Source organism: Dermacentor albipictus, chromosome 3 (genome assembly GCF_038994185.2).
Source record: "Dermacentor albipictus isolate Rhodes 1998 colony chromosome 3, USDA_Dalb.pri_finalv2, whole genome shotgun sequence".
NCBI lineage: Eukaryota > Metazoa > Arthropoda > Arachnida > Ixodida > Ixodidae > Dermacentor > Dermacentor albipictus.
The window spans coordinates 43,448,821-43,469,912 of record NC_091823.1 but is presented as its reverse complement, the minus strand read 5'-3'; the positions used below and the strand labels follow the sequence as shown (position 1 = coordinate 43,469,912).

The following is a 21,092-nucleotide window of genomic DNA, read 5'->3' as shown; positions in this document are numbered from 1 at the left end:
TTTTCCCTTCGTAAAGCAAGATGTTGTAGTGATGGTTACATTTTTTTTTTTGTGCTCCTCACTCAGTTATGAAACTCGCAGGTTTTTCTGATGCTTAAACTTGTAGTACATCGTAAATCCAATTGGTTTGGGTGCGTGGTTAAGAAGGCTGATTTCTAAACGAAACGGCAGATTAACTGACGAAAGTGTCACTCAGTTGTCTGCTTATTTTAATAGCTTTCATTACAGCCGCTAAATTCTGGAAACAAGCGATGTTGCGACATTTTACTGCATTGTCTGTAATATGTTTCCCAAATTTTAAGCGCCTATGTTTTCTATAGGAGCAAATATGTCCCACTAATTCGCTGTCCTGGAGTGCCTCGACTTTTGGGAATAACGATGGGAAGGTTCGAGCTGCCATGTGCTAGATTTTCTTGCATACTAAGTAGGGTCAATGCTATTTAAACTGGTGAATTCGCTTCGGGACGTGATCATAGATGTCAACGCATGCGCTATAGTATATAAAACTTGATCGCAACAGCCTTTGTAGTACTTGAGATGGCTAAAAAGCGCCGCTGCCACTGCAGCAGGATGTAACGAATGATGCTGGGTTCACGAGTACGGGTAAGCTCTGGGACGCGGCACCTATACGGGCGCCAAATCCTCTTTCCATCCGACACCGGCACGTCGATATGCCGCCCGCATTCCGTCTTCGCGCCACCAGTCGCGTCCGATGTTTAGGAGAAGCATACGACGGGACCAATTTTACGGCAACTGCACCATGTAGGAGTGCCAGAATTCGTCTAGCACTGCGCAACACTCCCATAAAGTGGATCACACAATAACTCAATGAACTACATGCTGACTGATGGGTTCGCATTGAACCGGGGCGGGGGGGGAATGAACGTCAAGTAAATTTAAGTACATTCTATGCCACACCTTAGGAATCCCGGCCATGGAGCCCGCATTTCGATGTTGGCGAAATGCGAAAACACCCATGTACGTAGAGTATGGTGCACGTTAAAAAACCCCAGGTGGTCCAAATTACTGGAGTCCGCCATTACGGCGTGCCTCATAATCAATTATGGGGTTTTACTTGTCAAAACCACGTCTTAACCTTACGTAAAAGAATTAAACGAGAAATCAATATGACGTCGTCAACGGGAAAAAATGATGGCTCAATGCACAACGGGAATTTTATAGAAGTCTGGTTATGCTGGCTCAGCGAGTGTTGAAATGTTATGTAATACGACGTGAATCCATGATAGCACAACGGATCGAGAACGGAAATTAAACTATTTTCGTAAGAGATGGACGAGCGAAGACTCCGTTGTGCTGGTGCAGAACGCCGTCGATATGCGACCTAAGCAGCTGCATTGATTGAGCGCGTGTCTGACCAGAAGCAAAACTTGAAGTTTAACCGCTCTCGCATTGGTAAATAAAACATTGACCTTACACCCAGAATATGCTTCCCCCCCCCTCCCTTGCCCCCCGGCCCCCGCCTGTCTTTATAGCGTGGGTGCTATTCTGGGCTTGAATTAGGAAGGAACAGCGCCAACTAAGACGTTCACGAGAGTGAGAACTACACAGGAATGAGGACAGCCCTGTGTCGCTCTCCCTCTCGTGATCATCTTAGTTGGCGCTGTTCCTTCGTAATTCATGTATGCACCATTTAGCCCAAATTAATGTTGTCCTGAAGCCAGTCTGGACATTTCACCAATGCTTGATTTACCGAAGAGCATATTTTGTTTGTCGAAGCCGAATACGTGGTCCGTAATGGCAGCCCTGATCAAAGAAGAACAACGGGACAACTTGTCACGAAGCACGTGCACCGGGTTTCAGAAGAACGCTCTACACCTTCCTTTTTTTCACACCTTGTGCCCGCTGACGGGCGCAACGGCCCCGCCCAAAGATCCTTACGCCGCGTCCGAGCTCTAGCAAGCCACGCACGGCAAGCATGGTCGCGACGTCCGGTATGATCGCCACCAGGCCTTCCGGCTGGGGTCGCTCGGCGAGACCCGCGGCGATCCGCCTGGCGTCCCGACGACACTTTGCCGTGCCCACGTGGCGCTCAAGGTTCGAAGGCGACGGCGTGGCGTAGCCGCATAGACCACACCCGTATGTCTTCTCTCGGGTGTGGACGAGCATGTGCCTGCAGAAGCGAAGGACAGAGGGAGACGTCAGCAAACGAACATCAGAGTCAGGTTCGCTCGCCGTTTGCAAGAGCATATCTCGTCGTACCAACAAGCTCGGCTAACCACCACTTTCAAGTATAAATAGAGGGCTTGTACTCTAGTCTCGCAGAAAAACATACATGTAACGTTTTACAGGTCTTGCCCTTTCCTTGCGGAGATCACGTACAAGTTCTGAAATCGCTCTGGAGCTCCCCGAACGACACTTTTGCAATTAGTCGATCTTTAGAAATTTCTGACGAGTTGGACGTTGACTAAGTAGCTCATCACGACTTCAGCCGCATACTTTTCTGAAACTACAGCAATTTCCACCACAACATCTTGTTCTGTGGTATCGTTATTTAAGCTCTGCATATTTCACTCGCCGTGAAACTTTGCATGCAGCTCACATGACAGACAGAAAACGCTGTTATAAAGCCTCGATAGTTGACGCTTGAGCCACGAAGAGATGCACTGGTATGGGGTACACATCATGCATGCATGCATGCCTGAATTGCATGGCAGTCAACTGTGTCTAATAGCATCAACGAAACTGCCTTATATAATGCATTTGCATTCAACCGATCTCTCCACGGGTTCAATATTGAGAGCATCGATGCGTTGCAAGGTACGACTATATTGAATGCGTGAATGAGCTTGAACTGGCACCGATGGACAGCATGTGTCCCGTCAAAAGTTTTGGTGTGCTAACATTGCAGTGATCTTCGCCGATGTCGAGTTGATAGTGATGGAGCAGGCAAGGAGCGCCGGAGAGGCGCATACATAGGCACATGACAAAAGTTGCAAACATTGCACTACGGGCTGGCTGGGTGGCGTAATGCTCTCCACTACACTATACTCTGCGTAAAGGTGATTCCACCGAAGCAGTGTGGATAGATAAAATCGAACGATAATGAAACAATGTCAACGCAATACAGTCGCTCAAGTGTGACAAGTGAACCTGCGAGCTTTAACGAATTTTTTGGGGTAACATTGCAATGAAAAATATTGTGCGCGCCCAAAGAATGTAGGCGCAACATTCGTTTGAGATGACCTGGAGCATGCGACCTACCTTGATCATACAAGAGAAAGAACAAGTTTTCAGCGCTAGTGCTTTCCGTATGTACGAAATTTACCCTGGTTTGGGATTCGAACCCGAGACCCACACTACCATCTTAGCTAACCAGGAGGGTTAGCAGATCCTTTCCTCCACGATGCAGGCTTACGGAAAACTGGTTTACCATGACCAGTGGCCCAGTATTTCGAGCTGTCGATTAATTATCCCTCGCTCAGCGATCTCCTGGTGAGCTCAGATGGTAGAGCGACCGCCCCGCGGTAAGGAGTTGGTTCTGCGTTCGAATCCCGGAAACACTGCAGGACCAATTTTAAATGGGGAAGCTTTACTGGCCGCGAACTTGCGATTTCGCCGTGGCCGTGCTCCGAGGACGCACATGACGTCACACCGCGTTCCTCGTCACACCGCGTTTGCCTTCGCTCGCTTCGCCAGCTGCGTCGCATGCTGATAACATGTCGGAGCATTGAAAAGGAGAGCTCGCGTGCGCCGCAACCACAGTTGAGGCGGCAGTATGGACGGCGACAATTATGATAAGCAGGAGGAAGCCTGGAATCGACATCGGAACGAGACGAAGAGGAAACGAATCGCCCAGGACACAGACGAACAGCGCGCCGAACGACTGGCTAAACGCCGCAACATAGCTAGACAACCAGACTAAGGAGGACTTCGAATCAAGATTAACGAAGGCCAACCCTGCTATGCCTTAGCTTTCGCTACGCATATCCTGGCATAGCCGAGCTAAGCCACTGCCAATTTTATACATCTGCGAAGTTTTTTTTTTTTTCTGAGAAGCACGTATGGGCTTCTTTCGTAGCTTCGTGCTACAGTCAAGTGGATGACAGTTTCTCTCTTTTCATAGAAATAATCTGTTTATAATCATACTGGCGATTATCGCGTAATTTCTGGTGTCCGGTGCTACCGTGAAGCTTGGCAAGTAGGAATAATTAGATAATTGGGGTGCTCACCGCTCGAGGTGCGACTGCCTGGGGAAGAGGCGTCCACATAGTCGGCACAGGTGTCCGTCGCCATGCTTGAGTTCGCGGTGACGAGTGTACCGGTGAAGCGTCAAGAACGACTCGCCACAGCAAACCTTCTCTCCTCTCGCCGGCATGCCCGGGGGAGGGTGTTTCAAGCAGGCGTGGAGGTTGTACCTGTGCCGCTCCATGTTGAATTTCCTGGGGCTGCTGTAGTCGCAGTCTTCAATGTTACACGGCGAAGACGGCGTCCACTGGCGGTCCTGGCTAGAAAGGAATGTAGGGAACACGAAAAAAGAAACAGGACACATCAAAAAAGCCGCGAGGAGGACGGGGCGCCCGTGGGTAGAGTGGAGAAGGGAAGAGAAGCCATGCGATCGCCTCCCGAGCAGAGTGGTTCAAAGGCTTGAAATACGAGAGCAAAGCCAGAACACTCCTTGCTATGCACGAAGCTTAGGGGAGAGAGAGCAAACTTTATAGAAAAGAGCGCACGAGCAGAGGTAGCACTTCCACGAAGCGTAGAACTTGCGGCCACTTGCAAGGGATGTGCTGAGCAAACAACTCTTAGGGCCACAGAACACTTATTAAGGGACACTGAAAACGATGGGCTACATTGAAGAGCCGAGTTGAAGTATTCTTTCAGGAAGGAATTCATATACTTGGCAAAAGAAATTTTATGGAAATTAGGATTTATGTTTACTATAAATTTCCCAAGCGAAACCGCCGCTCTTGTGGTAGCATGAGGCCACGGATTCCACAATGCATTTTCTGAACTACGAGCTGTTTTGTTCAAAAGAAGCTCAGGCTTCGCTAAGCCATATTGAGTTACTCGATAATGCAATGTAATCCTCGTTTATCCATGAATTAATGCAGAGGATACGCTGTCGAAATTAATGACGCTGCGAGGAGCTAGTGTGAAAAATTCATGGTTACTTTTTTTTTTGTTTTACAAATCAAGTTACGGTCCCTGACCAAGTCAAGAGAGTTAGTCGACATCTCGGTACTCTTAGGGCTTCCTTTTTTCGCAATGAAACAGACCTACAATGAAACAGTGACCCGACCTGACGAGCTTTCCTCGAGTTCATGACTACGTACTCCTTTTTTTGCGTAAAAAGGCTCCGCTCACGGCAATACTGACATTTCGTGCGTCTCACAATGATAATTTAGCCATCTAGTTTAACCTAATAACCCTGTTCAGCGTTTTAAAGAAGTAGTCTGCGTACACCTTATAAAGCTTTCAAAGAAACTACATGTTTCTAAACGTCGACTAATGCAATGAAGGATAAATCTTACAAGGCGCGCTTTCCGGGCGAACGTGAAACTTCGAGCATATAGTTTCATTTGTGCTGCGACCTGCACTTCGATTTCATCAAACTGATAATCGTTAAGTATGGTGGTTAGCCTGTTGAAACTCCTTCAGGTGGAGAAAGGGTGGGTGGCGATGCGCACTTTAGAAAAGTTTGCCTACAACGTCGTTGAGACGGCCGAACAATCGGATATTTTGCATAGCCTGCTGGCTAATTATTTGAAGAAGCGCCCAACTTATCAAAAAAAGAAATCATGGAATGTTCTCAGAACTTTGCTAGTGACCACCCCGAGCGATCAGGGTATTTGCCAAAACGCGGAGAGTAACATTAGAAATTAAGAACGTTGCGCGGTGTTCCAGGGATACGTAATATCTCCTATGTCCTTTCTTGGATATGTTAAGGTCACTTAGCATAACAAAGGCCCTTACGTTCATTATTTCAAATCTCTATTCTAACTGCCGAGGCACTGACCTCTGCTCGAGGAAGTTTAGATTCATCCCCGTTTAAAACTGACAATGTGCTCTTATGGAAGCAGAGGGCATGCATCTAGTGTGGGAGCATATGCAGTAAGCACTGCGGAGTGTCCTGCAGCGCCTGTCCTAGACCGCAGAGGCAACACCAACCGCAGGCCATAGCCTCGGAGGTCGGGTGATGCGCACACCACTATCTCCGAGGCCATGGGCACCGAGCGACGAAGAAGAGGACGAATGGACGAGATGAACAATCAAGAGCAAAACACCTATCATAATTGAGTGGTGGAGTGCTCAGGAATAACGTCTATGACAAGGGGTGTTTTCTTTTTCTTTAATGTTCACACAAAGCGGGAGGAAAAGGAAGAAGATTCGAGCCGCTAACATCACTCACCTTTCCAGTTGGTTGCAAGGACAGGGCACTTGCTCATACGACATGGTGTTGCGCAGCGTGAACGGGCAACTTCTGAAAACAGTAAGAGTGGAAGGCGGAGGCAGGAAATGAAGCTTAAGCGGCATCGTAAGTGGCATGCTTCCTGAAGCGTGTGGTTCGAAATTCAAATGTTTCAGAACCATTGTGTTGTGCGTGCAATGCGAAGTGAACGAATAAAAAAAATGAGACGAGTGAGGGAAACTCTTTTAAAGGACTCTAAAGAAAAGGGAAGGAAAGGCGGAGGTCAACCAGTGTAAGTACCCTGGTCTGGGGAAAGGGGTAACATGGATTAAAAGAAGCAAATACAAATATAAAGTGAACAAGAGTTTCACGCGAGTTTCACGCGAGTTTCACGCGAGAATAACGCGATGCTACGCGGAACAACTTTCTAACTCGGCCGCAGAATTCATAAGCCCTTAAGGACTTGAGCAGAACACCTAAGGCATTGAGTGCCGAAACCCGTCTGGACCAGTGCCCTGGAACTTTTTCCGCTGTCGAATAAAGGGCGATCGTCCAGTTTTTCGAGCACGGTCGCGAGCATTTTGCTTGCCAGATTCTAAAGGGGACAGCAAATGAGGAGGTGCTTGATCGTCTCCTCGCAGTCGCAGTTGCCGCAAGCAGGGCTGTCGGCCATTCCGTTGCGGAAGGAATAGGCGCTTGTGAATGCCACGCCGAACCACAGGCGGTACAGAGGCATTGCTTCTGCTCGCGGTAATCCTGGTGGAAGAACATGTTTTTACAGGCAATATGCCTAGGAGACTACTCCAGATGACGGGGAAGGACGTGAAATTAACTATGCGTCCATATATTACACAACACACAAGCACACTGCGTGCTCTTCTGTCTGGCCGAGGCCAGCGTCTTTGAGAAAGCACGAGAGCGCATTCGTGTAGCGCAAAACACTGCCAGTGCTAATTTAAGGTCTAAGTGCACCGTGCAACGCTAAGGAGCAGTACAGCGTGTGCAGACGCGCGAAGCATGAGTTAGTCGTCACTCACATTGAACTCACTGCGCTGCGGGGAACGCGTCAATTGCAGTGCGTGCAAGAGTTGAGTGAGTGACGTTTAACCGAATGCGATGTAAACACGTGAGCTCAAGTCTTGCAAGAGAACTTGGCACGAGGTCGCATTTCGTTTAGAGGCATGAGGCATGCACGTCACTATAGTACGCGCACATTTAACGACAGCCCGTGTCGCTATTGAACAGTGCGACAGTTAACTTTATTGGCACGCCAAGCAAGTACGCAGCCGAACGTGTGTCAGCAAAAGGATGTTGAGGACCGATTAACGAGTGGCGTTGTCCATCATGGCGAGACAGAAGCTGCCACAGCTCACGTGCACTTGGAACAGAAGAACGGCATTAGGTCAACCACGCCAAAACGGGAGAAAAGGAAAACATACCACGCTACAAGGCAGGAACAGCCGAGTTGTGACGTGTGCGAGGGCGGGCTCACTGCGTTCTAATCCAGATGACCACGGAATGGACGAGTGGATGCCGTCCTGAATGCAGAAAAAAAAATAGAAAACACGAACGTGTCGTCGGGAAGAACAAAATGAATGCGTATTCAAGAAAACGGTTTGTGTCCATGACATCCCTGCTTGGGGACGTCGGGCACACACTAGCGAGCCATGACGCTCGTTTTTGTTTTCCAGAAGGAGAAGATATTCCAAACAAATGCGAAAATTTCGGCCAGCACACGCTATCCAACTTTTCATTTGGACATGAGCGCCATGACGTTGTACGTTACTCACTACATTAAAAATGGAAATGTCGTTTAACTACTACCGACTCGGAAGTACGCTCACAAGACGAAAAAAGAAAACTCGGTCATCTACATTCAGAGCAGTCGTGGTATACTGGTATTCTGGAAAACGACCAGAGCATACGAACCATATATGAAATGTAACGTGCATCTCATAAACACGCCGCCTTGTTTAACTGAACTAGCAACGATTCCAATTAGACATAGCTCGGTAAACCAACCGATAACTTAACTGCGCCTTCACATAAGCCCCAATCTGTTGATAACGAGGGACTGGAGCGGGAGCTGTTGAAGGAAATACATTGGGGGAGATAGTGGATGTCGCACAGGAATAAAAGACGGTCAGACACGTCATCATCGACGCCAAGTCATCACTTCAGCAGAATTATGAGCTCGCTCGGTATATATTACCCGCTGTTGTGCTTCAGGATGGCGAAAAGTTTGTGTGACGCTCCCAATAACGAAGACTACAAAATACCAGTTGAACCCATTGAGCTATGGGACTCGCTTCGGCTCACATTACTTTATACGGGGCGATGATGTTTAAGTTCTCCGGAAACGTTAAAAACCGTCTGTCGCAGATCGAATAATCCAACTCAAGGACAAGAATTGCGCTAAGAGACGGACATTACTAGGACCAGAAAACAAAACAAATATTCAGCTAAGTAACAAAAATGCACTAATTTAGCTTCTTAATTACGGAACACATTGCAATTTACGAATCGTGGCAGGTGAGTTTGCAAGACCCATTCACTTGAAATGAATGTCCTGACTGACATCAGTTTCCAGATAATAGTTGCCAGAGTGTGGGACGAATATAAGGGCGTTGCAGTTACATTTGTGCTGCAGTGCATGAAAGAGTGTCTTGGTAAAAAAGTGGAACATATTTCCAAACTGGTGTAATGTTGGAAATTCATTCCAAATGTCCTGCAAGCTCACAGGCTGAAATTTCGAACTTCACTATGTGTCGTTAAGTAATTATGTTAATGAATTTTTGTTAATTCTTTCAATATGCGTTTAGATTGCTCGTACATGTAATGTACGCCTCTGAGTAATCCAGCTCAAGGACTATAATTATATTACCTGCAACAGGCGATAATCGTATATAATAAATAAATAACAATAAATATATAATGAATATATTTTGCCGCCGTATGTTAATTGGACCCTTCGGCTAATTCGACCAAATATCGTGGTTCCGCGAGGATTGAATTAACTGCTGGAGTGTCCGTGGTACTAGCCATCATCACGATACTCGCTGAACCGCCATACATGAAGCACCCACAGAAACTAACACCAAAGTTCCCTAAAGTAGGACGGCGCATTTCATTCAGGCAAACAGAACGATATGCTAACGACAATTGCAGGAGCTTGGAAAACACTGTTGCAGATGGTGGGAGCGGTCGGGCGAATTCCGCAGACCGACCTTAAGAACAGCACCAGCTTCTAAGCCGTAATTAAAGCGTTTACAATCTCAGAGGCCTGACTCATTCTCCGCGCTGTGCAAGTAAGCTTTAAGCGTGATTGACATCTACACAATGGTACCAAAAATTAAATCCGAAACTGGCTGAGCTGTCGCTCTTGCAGTGGACAATATTCGTGCACAATTTTACCATTCGTAATCAAGCTGTAGCGTGATACAAAATGACTGTACACGAATCTCGGTTCTTCTTTCTGAGGCTACAGCAGCAGATGAATTTAGATAAACCTGATGTATAGCGCCGTCCACTTATACGGAGTCGCATGCGAACGTGCTCCTAGTGCGAGTGTCCACCACCAATCAATGAGTTGGTCTCTTAAATGGTCCAGCGCACTGTGCTGATTGGCTGCCTCTTCTAGCGCAGTTAAAGTTTTCCGAACGATGAGATACTTGAAGACCACGTAAATCTAATTTTCACTGCGAAAACGGATCGAGCTGCCATGGTCGAGCTTCTGCAGCGCAGACAAACGGCCCTTTAAGTGCTGCAGACGGCTCGATTCAGCATGTAGCTTAACCATGGCGGGGATGACATGCAGCAACAGACGTGCAACCCGTTTCGATCACTGAAAGAACCCACTGGGCGAGTGGAGGTGAAACAATAAAAGGGCCATCACAGTATTTCGTCGCAGCCTCATGGTTAATGTGCGGTTTCGTGCTTATAAATGCGTTATTGTGCAGTCCATGCGTAGAAGGGCGGACGCAATGTAAGGCCGCAGTGCAGTCTCCCTTTACACTAGCTCTACATTGAGCAAAGTTCTGCATTTGATTTATCGTACGACGAACAATTTCTGGCTGGTAGCGCAGCACTGTATGGGGCGCCCACACTTGGCCCTTCCGCGATGCAAGTCACACAAAACCAAGAAACTCATGCTTCCGTGCAAGATCATGCTGCTTAGCCAAGACTGGAAGTTTTGGTATGACGGTACATAGGACGGGTGCAGAGCAAGCCGTATACGAGAAGTGCACGCACACCATGTAGGCGCGGACTAATATAGCAACCGACGCTCCGCGAACACTCGTAAGGCGTTTGGGTGCGCATGCGGTTTTACGCGCTGTTTACTCGCCGTGCATGTGCCGGTAATGTTTCGAGCTTTCAAGTTACAAGTGAAATTTTCATGTGGTACGAATAGAAAAAAAAAAAAACTTACCGTGTATTTAGTGAGAGTGCGAAGTAACGCCGAGATCCTGGATGCAGCAAGGGAGACCTGCTCTTGGCGGCCAACTCTGCGGGTGGAACCTCCTGCTCGTGAAGCCTTCCTCGGGGTGCTGGACACGAAGCTGTCGAGAGAAATGTGCGGACTGCTCGCTTGGCCACCGCGCTCGCGTCTTTTCTTCGGTTCCGATGGTCCCAGCCCCCATTTTTGAAGGCGAATGGCGAGCGACGCAGAGTTGACAACATTGTTCCGAGGGGCGATTGCGAAGTGATAGTGCCTGCAAGTACCAGTCGGACCAGCGATATCACTGTCAACCCGAATTCCCTTTACTAGGGAGATTTCGCACTCTTTTAAAAGAATGCCTTTATTTTTTTGCGAGATGCTTGCAGTGCAGCTGCAGACTAACAAAAGAGCACTTATCTGAAGATACGCAGAGCGTCTTGTATTGAAATGAAACGTATGACTAAGATATAGCGACAGGAGATGAAGGAGATTGGGCTAGGCAGACTAACGTTAACTCTGCTTCCTATTGAGTGATGGCAAAGAGCTGCCGTTACTGTTCCTAGTGGTTCAGGCACCAACAAGTTACCCTGAAACAAATACAAACAAGAGGCACAAGCGCGAAAAAAGTCGAGAAGTCACAATAAAGTATTCTAGCAGTCATATTGGCAAATAGCTGCACCGTGCATCAATGTAGAAAAACAAATGACATGAATGACGTTGCCCTATGTCTATACGCGTGCTGAGCTGCCCTCGTACAAGGGATTAGCGTGTGCCGTATAAAGACCATGTTAAGCCGCCGGTAAATGTAAATCATTCCAAGTAGCTTGCACGAGCATGCGCAGCCCGCGAAATTAACGCCAACTAAAAGCAAAATTATCGAAAATCGATCTGTTAACAGGCGCAGTACAGCTAATTTTGAGCCCTAAAATGTGTTCCTTTAAGTTTATTACCGATCCTATAAAGAACTTTAGAGTTTCTCATAATTGCTGGTAAAATTCGCCGAACGTTTTTCTAGCGTGAACACTGCCACTGCGAAAGGCCTTGCTAACCTCCATAGCATTGCATGCGGTGAATAAAAGTGATATAGAAGTCATGGTCAGGGAGCGTAACATGTACTAACGATGTGTACCCAAGGTCTTGGTATACTGCGAGGCTTGGGGAGTAATGACTCGACAAACGAAGTTTCTTCTTTTGAGCATAAAGCTAGAGAAGCACCACTCCGAGGTAAACGAAAGGCGGACGCGGAGAATGACACGTGGTTGGTGCTTAGATTATTTAACGCTTATCCGATTCAATCGAGAGACTCCACCTCCTGCACCTAGGCCTTCGATTCATCCAGGTACAGCGGTGCACCATGCAGCCCCGTGCCCGATTGCAGCGGGTGCAAGGCAAGGTGTCCGCCGCGGGGCAGTGCACCCTCGAAGCTTGCATCGAGTGGGTGCAGTCCGGCGCAACACAACTGGCACCACCTGCACCTCTTCGTTCATGGTGATGTGTACCGTCTCCAAATCGAACGAAGCTATATACAGGCGTCTCAAGGGAGGCGGGAAAACACCATAAGTGTTATAAATGCATTACGCATCTCGTTTTATGTTATCTGCAGAAAAGGAGGGGTCACCGGGATGAAATGGAGCCGAGTTGACGCTGCAAGGTTAATGCACGAAGAAAAGAACTAAGCTTAAGGCAGTGAATTAATGAAAGTAGGTAATGGCTTTTTAGGTGGTCAGAAATTTCACTTGGAGCTGTCTGCGTTGTACCACTCTTGCAACCTCTCGCGAGTTCGTTCAAATATGAACGAGCTCGCCCGTATCGGGGTGTTTCCTCAAGTTTGTCTACTTTGGATGCATTGAAATGCAATAGAAAATTAAAAAATAAAGAGGTCAAGCACAACTGATTTCGTGACTGGATGCCGTACATTGAACGTAAATATAGAGATAATATATTCACAGGACGAACCAAATTGATTCATTCCGGGGATCGGGATGAATGCGACTCTGCAGGATTTCTCGTCGTGAGCATGTATGCAGTGTGGCACTGAGAGCACGTGGGCCAAGTCACGCCATTGTCTGAAATTGTCTTCCAGATTCTGTACAGTTCTGAGCGATTGAAACGAGGTAGTCTAAGGTCATGGCCGCCGGCACTTACTTGCGCCCCGGCTCGCCGGTGAAGACATGTGCCGAGTTGATGCATTGTGGCATACGACGAGATCGAAAATCTGTGTCGCATTGCGACTGTAAGAACCGCCTCCATTGTCATTAACCACAAATGGTGCGCGACCCAGAGCGTCGAAAACCCACGGGAGTCTTTTGCATGACCTCCGAGATAGGGTAGAGCTCGCGGTGTGCTGCCTCGGAGGCAGCGTGCTGGGACCTGCATCGTATGCGTTCACCACCTCACGGACTTGTTTGCTTAGGCGATGTTAAGAGAAGTTCAATTAGGAAATTAAACATTTAATTACATTTAAAATTAAACCAGCAAATTTGCACGGCCATGGCGTATTAGGAAACGGAAAAAAAATTATTTCGCCATGAAATTCCAGCCAAGGACAGAGTGCTGTGTTTTATTTGGAGGAAGTGCATCGTCACCGAAGCGCAATTTTGCAATAAGTAGTCGCCAAGTGAGAGGGGCGATCCCGGAGGGAAGTTTATGCAGAAGAACTTTTCAAACGGCCTTACAAAAAAAAAAGAAAAAGAAAAAAAGTCATGCATGATGGATTGCCTCTCCTGCTGGCATCGCCTCCTGGGAATCAGCTTTCGAAATTTCAGGGATGTGCATGCAAGGAAACATGCCAAGTGTGTGCGCAATCGAAAGTGCTTTCACGCGTGAAGAATCGGCTGATTAATTTCAGACAGTGGCGACCCGGCTGAAAGGCTTTCGTCGCATCCACATCTCATGAAGCTCTCCGCACTCGCAAGCGTCCTGCAAAGATTCCTAGTAGAGAATACCGCGCCACCCTTGATCCACATCTCTCGTGCTAACTCAAGCTCCTTGTTCTGCCATCTCTAGTCTTCCAGTAACAATTCCTATCCTGTATCAAGGATTGTTCTGCAGCCATTAGATGTTATTCTAGGTATTCCATAAGATGTAGAACTCTTTTTTTGCCTCTTACAACCTATACAGCTCTATAAAACCCGAAGTATGACGCGCATCAGTGATTTGTTGGTGAATGTGTTGGGAACGACGACATCGTAGGCATCATAATTTGTTTCACTGGTCATTCCAGTGACTCCTTGCTAGATTAAACTATACACAGTATGTGAGGCGCGTATGGCACGAACCGTAATTCATATGGAAACAGTCCGAGTGCGTATTCTACTTTATTGCCTTATAAAACATGCGTAGCACGTTACAGTTGGGTATGAACACTTCTTACACGTTCTTTCCTTGACATTCAATTCAGTCAAAATAATTCAAAATTTGGTGGAAGGTGACGGGTTTCTAAACGGTGACGCACCATGCGTTGAGGACAGAAGGAGCGCTTCGTCTCGGAATCATGCGTCACTCAACAGGCACTGTTGATATCCTATCGAAGTCCTAGTTTTTCTTTCTTTTCTTTTTGCGCGACCTTGCGCGGGCACATCAGACAGCGCGCTGAAAAGCTGTTACCAGTTTTCGTCCGTCTGTAATCTGCGGCCAACCAAGCGGAACAACAAAGACAGACAAAGCAGCGAGCGCTCATCGATTTTCCTTGCGATATGCGAAACCGCCCATTTCCAGCCCACTTCATTGTCTCAATGTGCTCTGTATTTGCAACATTTAACAATTTTTAACATGAACATGCAAATACACGTTACGCCCTTCGCCGTGGTTGTCGCTACTTTAACCACGATGCTCTCCCCAGATAGTCGAAGGCCGCACGAAGTAATCGAGGAAAGATGAGCACAAGAGAAGAATGCTGACAAGTGGGACAAGGACTCGTAATCAGATGCGAAATTTCCGCACACTCGGAAGGCGCAGAACGAGGCGATACGATTACAAAAAAGAAAGGAAATCCACTGGAACTTTTGAAGTTCTACCATATAACAGCCGATGAGTCATATTGCCAGGCGTGTGCCTTTTCACGGAAAGTGCATTCGTTACTGCAAAGCAATCCACAGCGAGCGAAGAAGATTTGAAATTTTCGAGCGGATTTACGCACTTCGTAATCAGCGGACCGCAAAAGCTGTCGCTGCCCTCTTTGCGGAGATGAGGCTAGCGTGGTGCTCGGGCACACACATTGGCAGGACATCACTTTTCGGAGCGGTATGTGCAGACGGGATGTAAAGTAGAACTTGTCACTGGGCGAGTTCGTTGGGATATAATGAATACTTTCATGCGCCAAAAAGGAAAATAAAGACTTTGGAGGGAGAGTATGAAACGACAGGTCGAGCGCTCGACCGCTGCCTGCGTTAATACATCATCATCATCATCTGTCATGTCCACTGTAGGACGTAGGCCTCTCCCTTCGATCTCCAATTACCTCTGTCCTGTGCCAACTGATTCCAACTAGCACCTGCGAATTTCTTAATTTAATCGCCCCACCTAGTCTTCTGCCGTCCTCGACTGCACTTCCCTGCTCTTGGTGCCCATTCTGTAACCCTAATGGTCCACCGGTTATCTACTCTGCGCATTACATGACCTGCCCAGCTCCATTTTCTCCTCTTAATGTCAATTAGAATATCGGCTGTCCCCGTTTGCTCTGACCCACACCGCTCTCTTTATGTCTCTTAACGCTACGCCTAATATTCTTCGTTCCATCGCTCTTTGCGTGGTCCTTAACTTGTTTTCGAGCTTTTTCAGTCTCCATATTTCTGCCCCATATGTCAGCACCAGTAGAATGCATCGATTTTACACTTTTCTTTACGATAATGGTAAGCTTCCAGTCAGGATCTCACAAGGTTGGCCGAATGAGCTCCAACCAATCTTTATTCTTCTGTAAGTGTCCTTCTCATGATCAGGGTCTCCTGTGAGTAATTCACCTAGGTAAACGTACTCCTACACAGACTCTAGAGGCTGACTGGCCGTCCTGAATTTTTGATCCCTTACACGGCTATCGATAATTGTCTGTCATATGCATATTAATCTCCATCTCCCTCTTACACTCTCTCTGTTAAGGCACTTAATCATTTGGTGTAACTCGTCCCCAGTGTGATGAACAGGACAGTGTCATCTGCAAATCATAGGCTGCCGAGATGTCTTTCTTTCCACTTCAGGTGCTGCATGCTTCTGAAGATAGCCTAATTACGTTTTCATTTATTACTTATATGTCATCATCTCTCTGTTCTAAGCTACACATTTGTTTGCAAGTACCAGCATGAATTTGTCTGCTTTTACGCTTACTGCCTCTAGGTTGACCTGTTTTTTCCTGACCAATTTTATCTTTTCCTTCTGCAAGTTGAAGTGAATTCTAGCCCTCACTAACCTATGATCACTGCACCCCTTTACCCTACCTTACAGTTCTGCATCCTGCACTATGCTGGGATCGGCAGAAAGTATGAAATCTAATTTCTTTTTTCACCATTAGGGATTTTCCAGGTCCACTTTTTGTACCGGCGCTTCCTAAGAAGTTGTGTATTCGCAGCTCATTTTTTTCCGCGAATTCTACCAATATCTCTTCTCGATTGTTCCTGGAATCCACGCCGTAGTCTGGAATTGCTTGTTCACCAGCCTGCTTTTCCCCCACTTTTGCATTGAAGTCGCCCATGACTTCAGTATATTGAGTTTGAGCTTTTCGCATCGCTAATTGAACATCTTTATAAAACTATTCTATTTGTTCATCATAGGGACTGGAGGTTGGAGCGTAGGTTTGTACTACCTGTATTCTATACCTCCTACTAAGCTTTATTACTACTACCGCTACCCTCTCAATGCTGTAGAATTCGTCACTTTCGTATAACTGCCTACCGAATTAAATAAATAAACGGTGTTTCAGCTAACTTCAGCCAGAGCTTAAATATGTGCCGATGCGCTCTAAGACGACGCGACCAAATGCATGCTGCTTACTTTTGCATGTAGTGTGTCATGCTAATCTGTATTTTGGTTAATTGGATAATTGTTCAGGGTTAATTACTGAATATCTGAAGCAACGCAGTTAGACAAACTCACATTATAGAGTTGTAGAGCGCTTTGCAAATCGTCTGATTAAGCAGTTTCTAACTTTCCATCTATGTATTAGTGTTTTTCACCTTACTGTAGATGCCGCTAAATGACAATAAAAAAAAATACCACGCGACGTAACCGTTTGCTCGCAATGACTGCAGCACTAACTTTCCGCGTACAAACGAACAAAGCATCCAGCAGGGCATGCTGCCGCGGAAAAGGTGACAGTGCAGTCCATGGTGCAGTGACGAAGGCGTTGGCTGTGCGCTGAGCGCCAGCAATGTTCTTGCCTCGCAACGGTGGATGATAAGGATAAGCAGTCGCAGCGGCAGCACACCCGGCTAAATGCTACGTTCGTTTGTGCGCGGAACGCTTGGGAGCGAGTGCAATCACGACGCGCATGCGAGCACGTCACGTGGTGTACTTGTTTTTTATTTCGCGGGCATCCGCAGTAGGCCGAAAAATACTAATAGTTAATAAAAAGAAACTTTATTCGGACGTTTTGCCAAGCGCTCTGCAACTTTCTAATTTGAATTTTTTCGCCTAACTTCGTTGCTTCAGAGGTAGCACAGATAATAATTCGTGAATAATTATCCAATAAGCAAAATAGAACATATAGCGTGACCCACTATACATACAAAGTGAGTAACGTGCATTTGGTCGCGTCGTCTTAGTGTGCATCGGCATACTTACCACTACATGTCGCACGCGCAATGAGAGGACGTGGATCGCACAATCGCGCGTGTACTATCATGCGAACACGAACTGCCTCATGCAGACGATTGCTACATGCTGATTTTGTTCAGCGAAACTGTCTATGGCTAGGATTTGGCGGATCGCGTCTACACGTAGACCAATTTTTCATACGTGGGCCAATCCCGAAGAGAGCGCGATACCGCGGGCCGACCCGCGGCGGAGATGCAGGTCGCCATTAAGGGGCCCACATGCACAGCATCGCTGGTCAGCCTTCTTCACAGCGTGTAAGAACACCGAGTTATATACTACGGCCCCTACGAACAAAGGGTTATTGCCAAAGGAACGAGTGGCACATTTGAAGGAAATAAATTAAGAAGTACAAGACAATATCAATTTGTCAGATTGCGTATAGCACGAGTGGGCTCAGCAGTTTCACTTACGTTAGAGAAATAGGAATGAAATGAGCGAATTTATAACATTCAATTAATCGCTTCATGACAGGTTTGCGTCACATAGATTTCAAAGAGCGCGTTAGAGTAGATTATTTTTTTTGTTGTATTGAGTTTTCAATCACTGGGTATACACTACAGCGGAGGCCGGCTTCTCAGTGCATCGTTGGTGGTCGATTTGCAAGCTCGACTTGCCCAGCGCAGAGTGCTTCTACCGTAGAAGCGTGACAAGCGGCTTTAAAGACGCAACAGTGATAGCAGACGCATAGTCTCCCAATTTTGCGCGACCAAACCTAAGCCCTTTTCCTTTCACGGCGAATCGCGCCACCCGTACCCTCTCAGCCAATATAGAATAGAACAAGTCACCTGTGTTCCAATTAACAGGGATATGTCCTTGCAAACGTGCAAGTCAGAACGTGAATTGCCGCTATTTTGGTTACATTCTTTCGTTGAACGGTCGTGGAACTTTTCCGCATTACATGCACGCAAAAGAAGAATGATAGGCTTCGAACACAAATACGGTGCTTCCTCTGTATACACTGCCGGAGAATGCATGTGTTGAGCATTCCGGGAGTAGTAAATTAAAAGAAAGAAAGTCTAAGCGCTACCCGAAGGCAGAGTTCCCGATGCTTTCGCAAACGTACCGATGCCAGTGCTAACAATCCAAGGAGGCGCAACTAGATTAGCCGTGACAACCACTCGACCAATACAATTTTAAGGTGCGTATGTAGTCCGACGTGCTATGCAGCATCCGACGAAGTCGAATAAGCTGCGTTGGCAATGCCAGGAACACCGCAAGTGTGCGCCATGAATACAGTTCGCAATTAGTTGGCGTAAGCCCGCAAGGCGAGGACCGCGGGTGCCACCGTGGAATTTGCGGGGTTCCACTGAGCTTATTTGCCACGTTCATTTGCCCGTTCACGAAATGTCCGCACCTCTCGCGGGATTGCGAATAACTGATCTGTCAATGATATTTCAATCGTTGTGTACGAAGAACAACAGCAAGGCACAGTCCGCAACTCAAACTGTAATCCACTAGAAGCGAGTCAACAGCAGAGAAATGTGCAGTTACAGGCGAGGATTAAGCGAGAACTACTAACCTGCGTGAAGCCGAGCTGCGCTGTGGATGCCATGTTGCTCGGAGCTTCCTTCGCTGACAAATGCCGAAGAGCACTCGGCAACGTCGGTGCATGGCAAATTATACGCCCCTCGTCGACATCCGGGCCACCTACGTCGCTGCAAATAGTCAGCCATGCGCTGGCTGGCACGGTGACCATACGCCCACAGATCGACACTGATAATTGTGGACAGGTGCCTAGGCGTTATAGATTATAGATGAACGGAGGCTCTTGACGTGTAGCTTCTTCTGTAAGCGGTTGCACCTGACTCATGCATGCATGGTCGGTCCGCCGTCGCTGCCTGTTGCTGTGGCTTAGGTGCGAGGACCAATGACTGTTGTGCCCAAAACCGTACACGTAGCTGGGATTTCGCTCGAACGGGAACTGCGATATGAGGGAGCGAATCCGACGGCCTTTATTTTTCTAAAACGGTGAAGTTGCGGTGTAAATTGGGCCGAAGATATACATAGTAATTGCCACGCTTTGTCCGTCGTTCACCAGCACACGAGGTGCTTGGTGATGATTCTACAATTTGTTTCTCCATGATGTTGCTTTGCTCGTCTCTCAGTTCTTGTAGCCGCTGTCTAGTAAGCGCTATACATTCGAGAGCCTCTACGACGAACGCCCTTACAACGAATTAACCTGTACACCGAAGGATTGATCATGTCCCAACCGAATTTATCTCTTTCAAATGTATTGTGAACGCCTGTATGCAAGCAGGACACTACAACGAATTTGCCAGTGCAATGAAGGGGTTTAGGCGTACCCGACGGCCTCTTTATTGATTTACGACGAATCAATCAATTTACGACGAACGGCACGGTTGCGGTGCCGCCACTGGCCTTCGTAGACGTCACCGAGGCGCGCTAGCGCTAACGCTAGCGACGCTCTTTACGAGCGCTCCCGCGTCAGGAGTCCTGCTACACCGCTCTAGGGCTTGCTCAACTCGTACGCTGCTTGTTGAAACGCATCAGCGGGTGGCGACGTCTGACGAGTACGTGGCAGGTGATGACGACGTGATCATGTAATCGCAACTGATGACAGTAACGACGTGTAGGGCGAAAGGACGCGAATATCAACGAAGGCAGTAGTGAAAAAGATCCTGTAAATGAACCGATAATTTTCGCGGGAAGGGGGGCGGTAGCGGCATTCGGCAGTTTGCAGACTCCCTGTGTTTCTGCGTTTCCTTGTGGAGCATGCTGTGAACTTTCGCAGCATTCGCATATCCCTTCAGACAAAGTGCGCGAACACAAAGAAATGAGCAAATTATTTGACTAGGACTTTCTTGAATTCATGTCAAATAAACGTTTTATCTTGTTAAACATGCTTAGCCTGCTTTATTGTGAGTGCTACTTTGTGCGACCTGTGCAACGAAGTGAGCTGCGTTACGAAGAACTTCGGACATTCCGATAATTCTGTTAGAAATTCACCTTCATAATATTCCTCAAGGAACTTCGGCTAAGTTTAATGTCCCGCCCCCATTTTATCCCGAAGGAGATGTACTTTCCTCTTTTTGTGGCTACATTTAAATACGTGCCAAAGAGCTTAGTGGTGAGCCATTTGGGTGCATCAAAGCTGATTGCGAAGGGAAAGCACACCTTCGGGATCTCATAACACTTTCGAAATTCTTCCTTTCAAAAATCTGACCAATCTCTCACCGATACCGCAAGTGACATTCATTGCCAAGCTTCCTCGCGCTTGTAATTTTTTTTTAATTATGGGGTTTTACGTGCCAAAACCCCTTTTTGATTATGAGGCACGCCATATTGGAAGACTCCAGAAATTTCGACCACCTGGGGTTCTTTAACGTGCTCCTGAATCTAAGCACACGGGTGTTTTCGCATTTCGCCCCCATCGAAATGCGGCCGCCGTGGCCGGGATTCGATCCCGCGACCTCGTGCTCAGCGGATCAACACCATAGCCACTGAGCAACCACGGCGGGT

General features: G+C 47.3%; 1 protein-coding gene across 1 annotated transcript; it reads right to left on the bottom strand.

Annotated features, from left to right (window-relative positions):
- Positions 1–1,504: 1,504 nt before the first annotated feature.
- Positions 1,505–19,352, bottom strand: LOC135902596 (gastrula zinc finger protein XlCGF7.1-like). The gene is made up of 6 exons (XM_065432790.2): positions 19,132–19,352; positions 10,800–11,082; positions 7,810–7,908; positions 6,371–6,442; positions 4,191–4,466; positions 1,505–2,131 (listed from the first exon to the last, which is right to left on the bottom strand). The coding sequence occupies exons 4-6, from the start codon at positions 6,412–6,414 to the stop codon at positions 1,831–1,833; spliced, it is 621 nt and encodes a 206-aa protein (XP_065288862.1). The 5' UTR covers positions 6,415–6,442; positions 7,810–7,908; positions 10,800–11,082; positions 19,132–19,352; the 3' UTR covers positions 1,505–1,830.
- Positions 19,353–21,092: the final 1,740 nt, after the last annotated feature.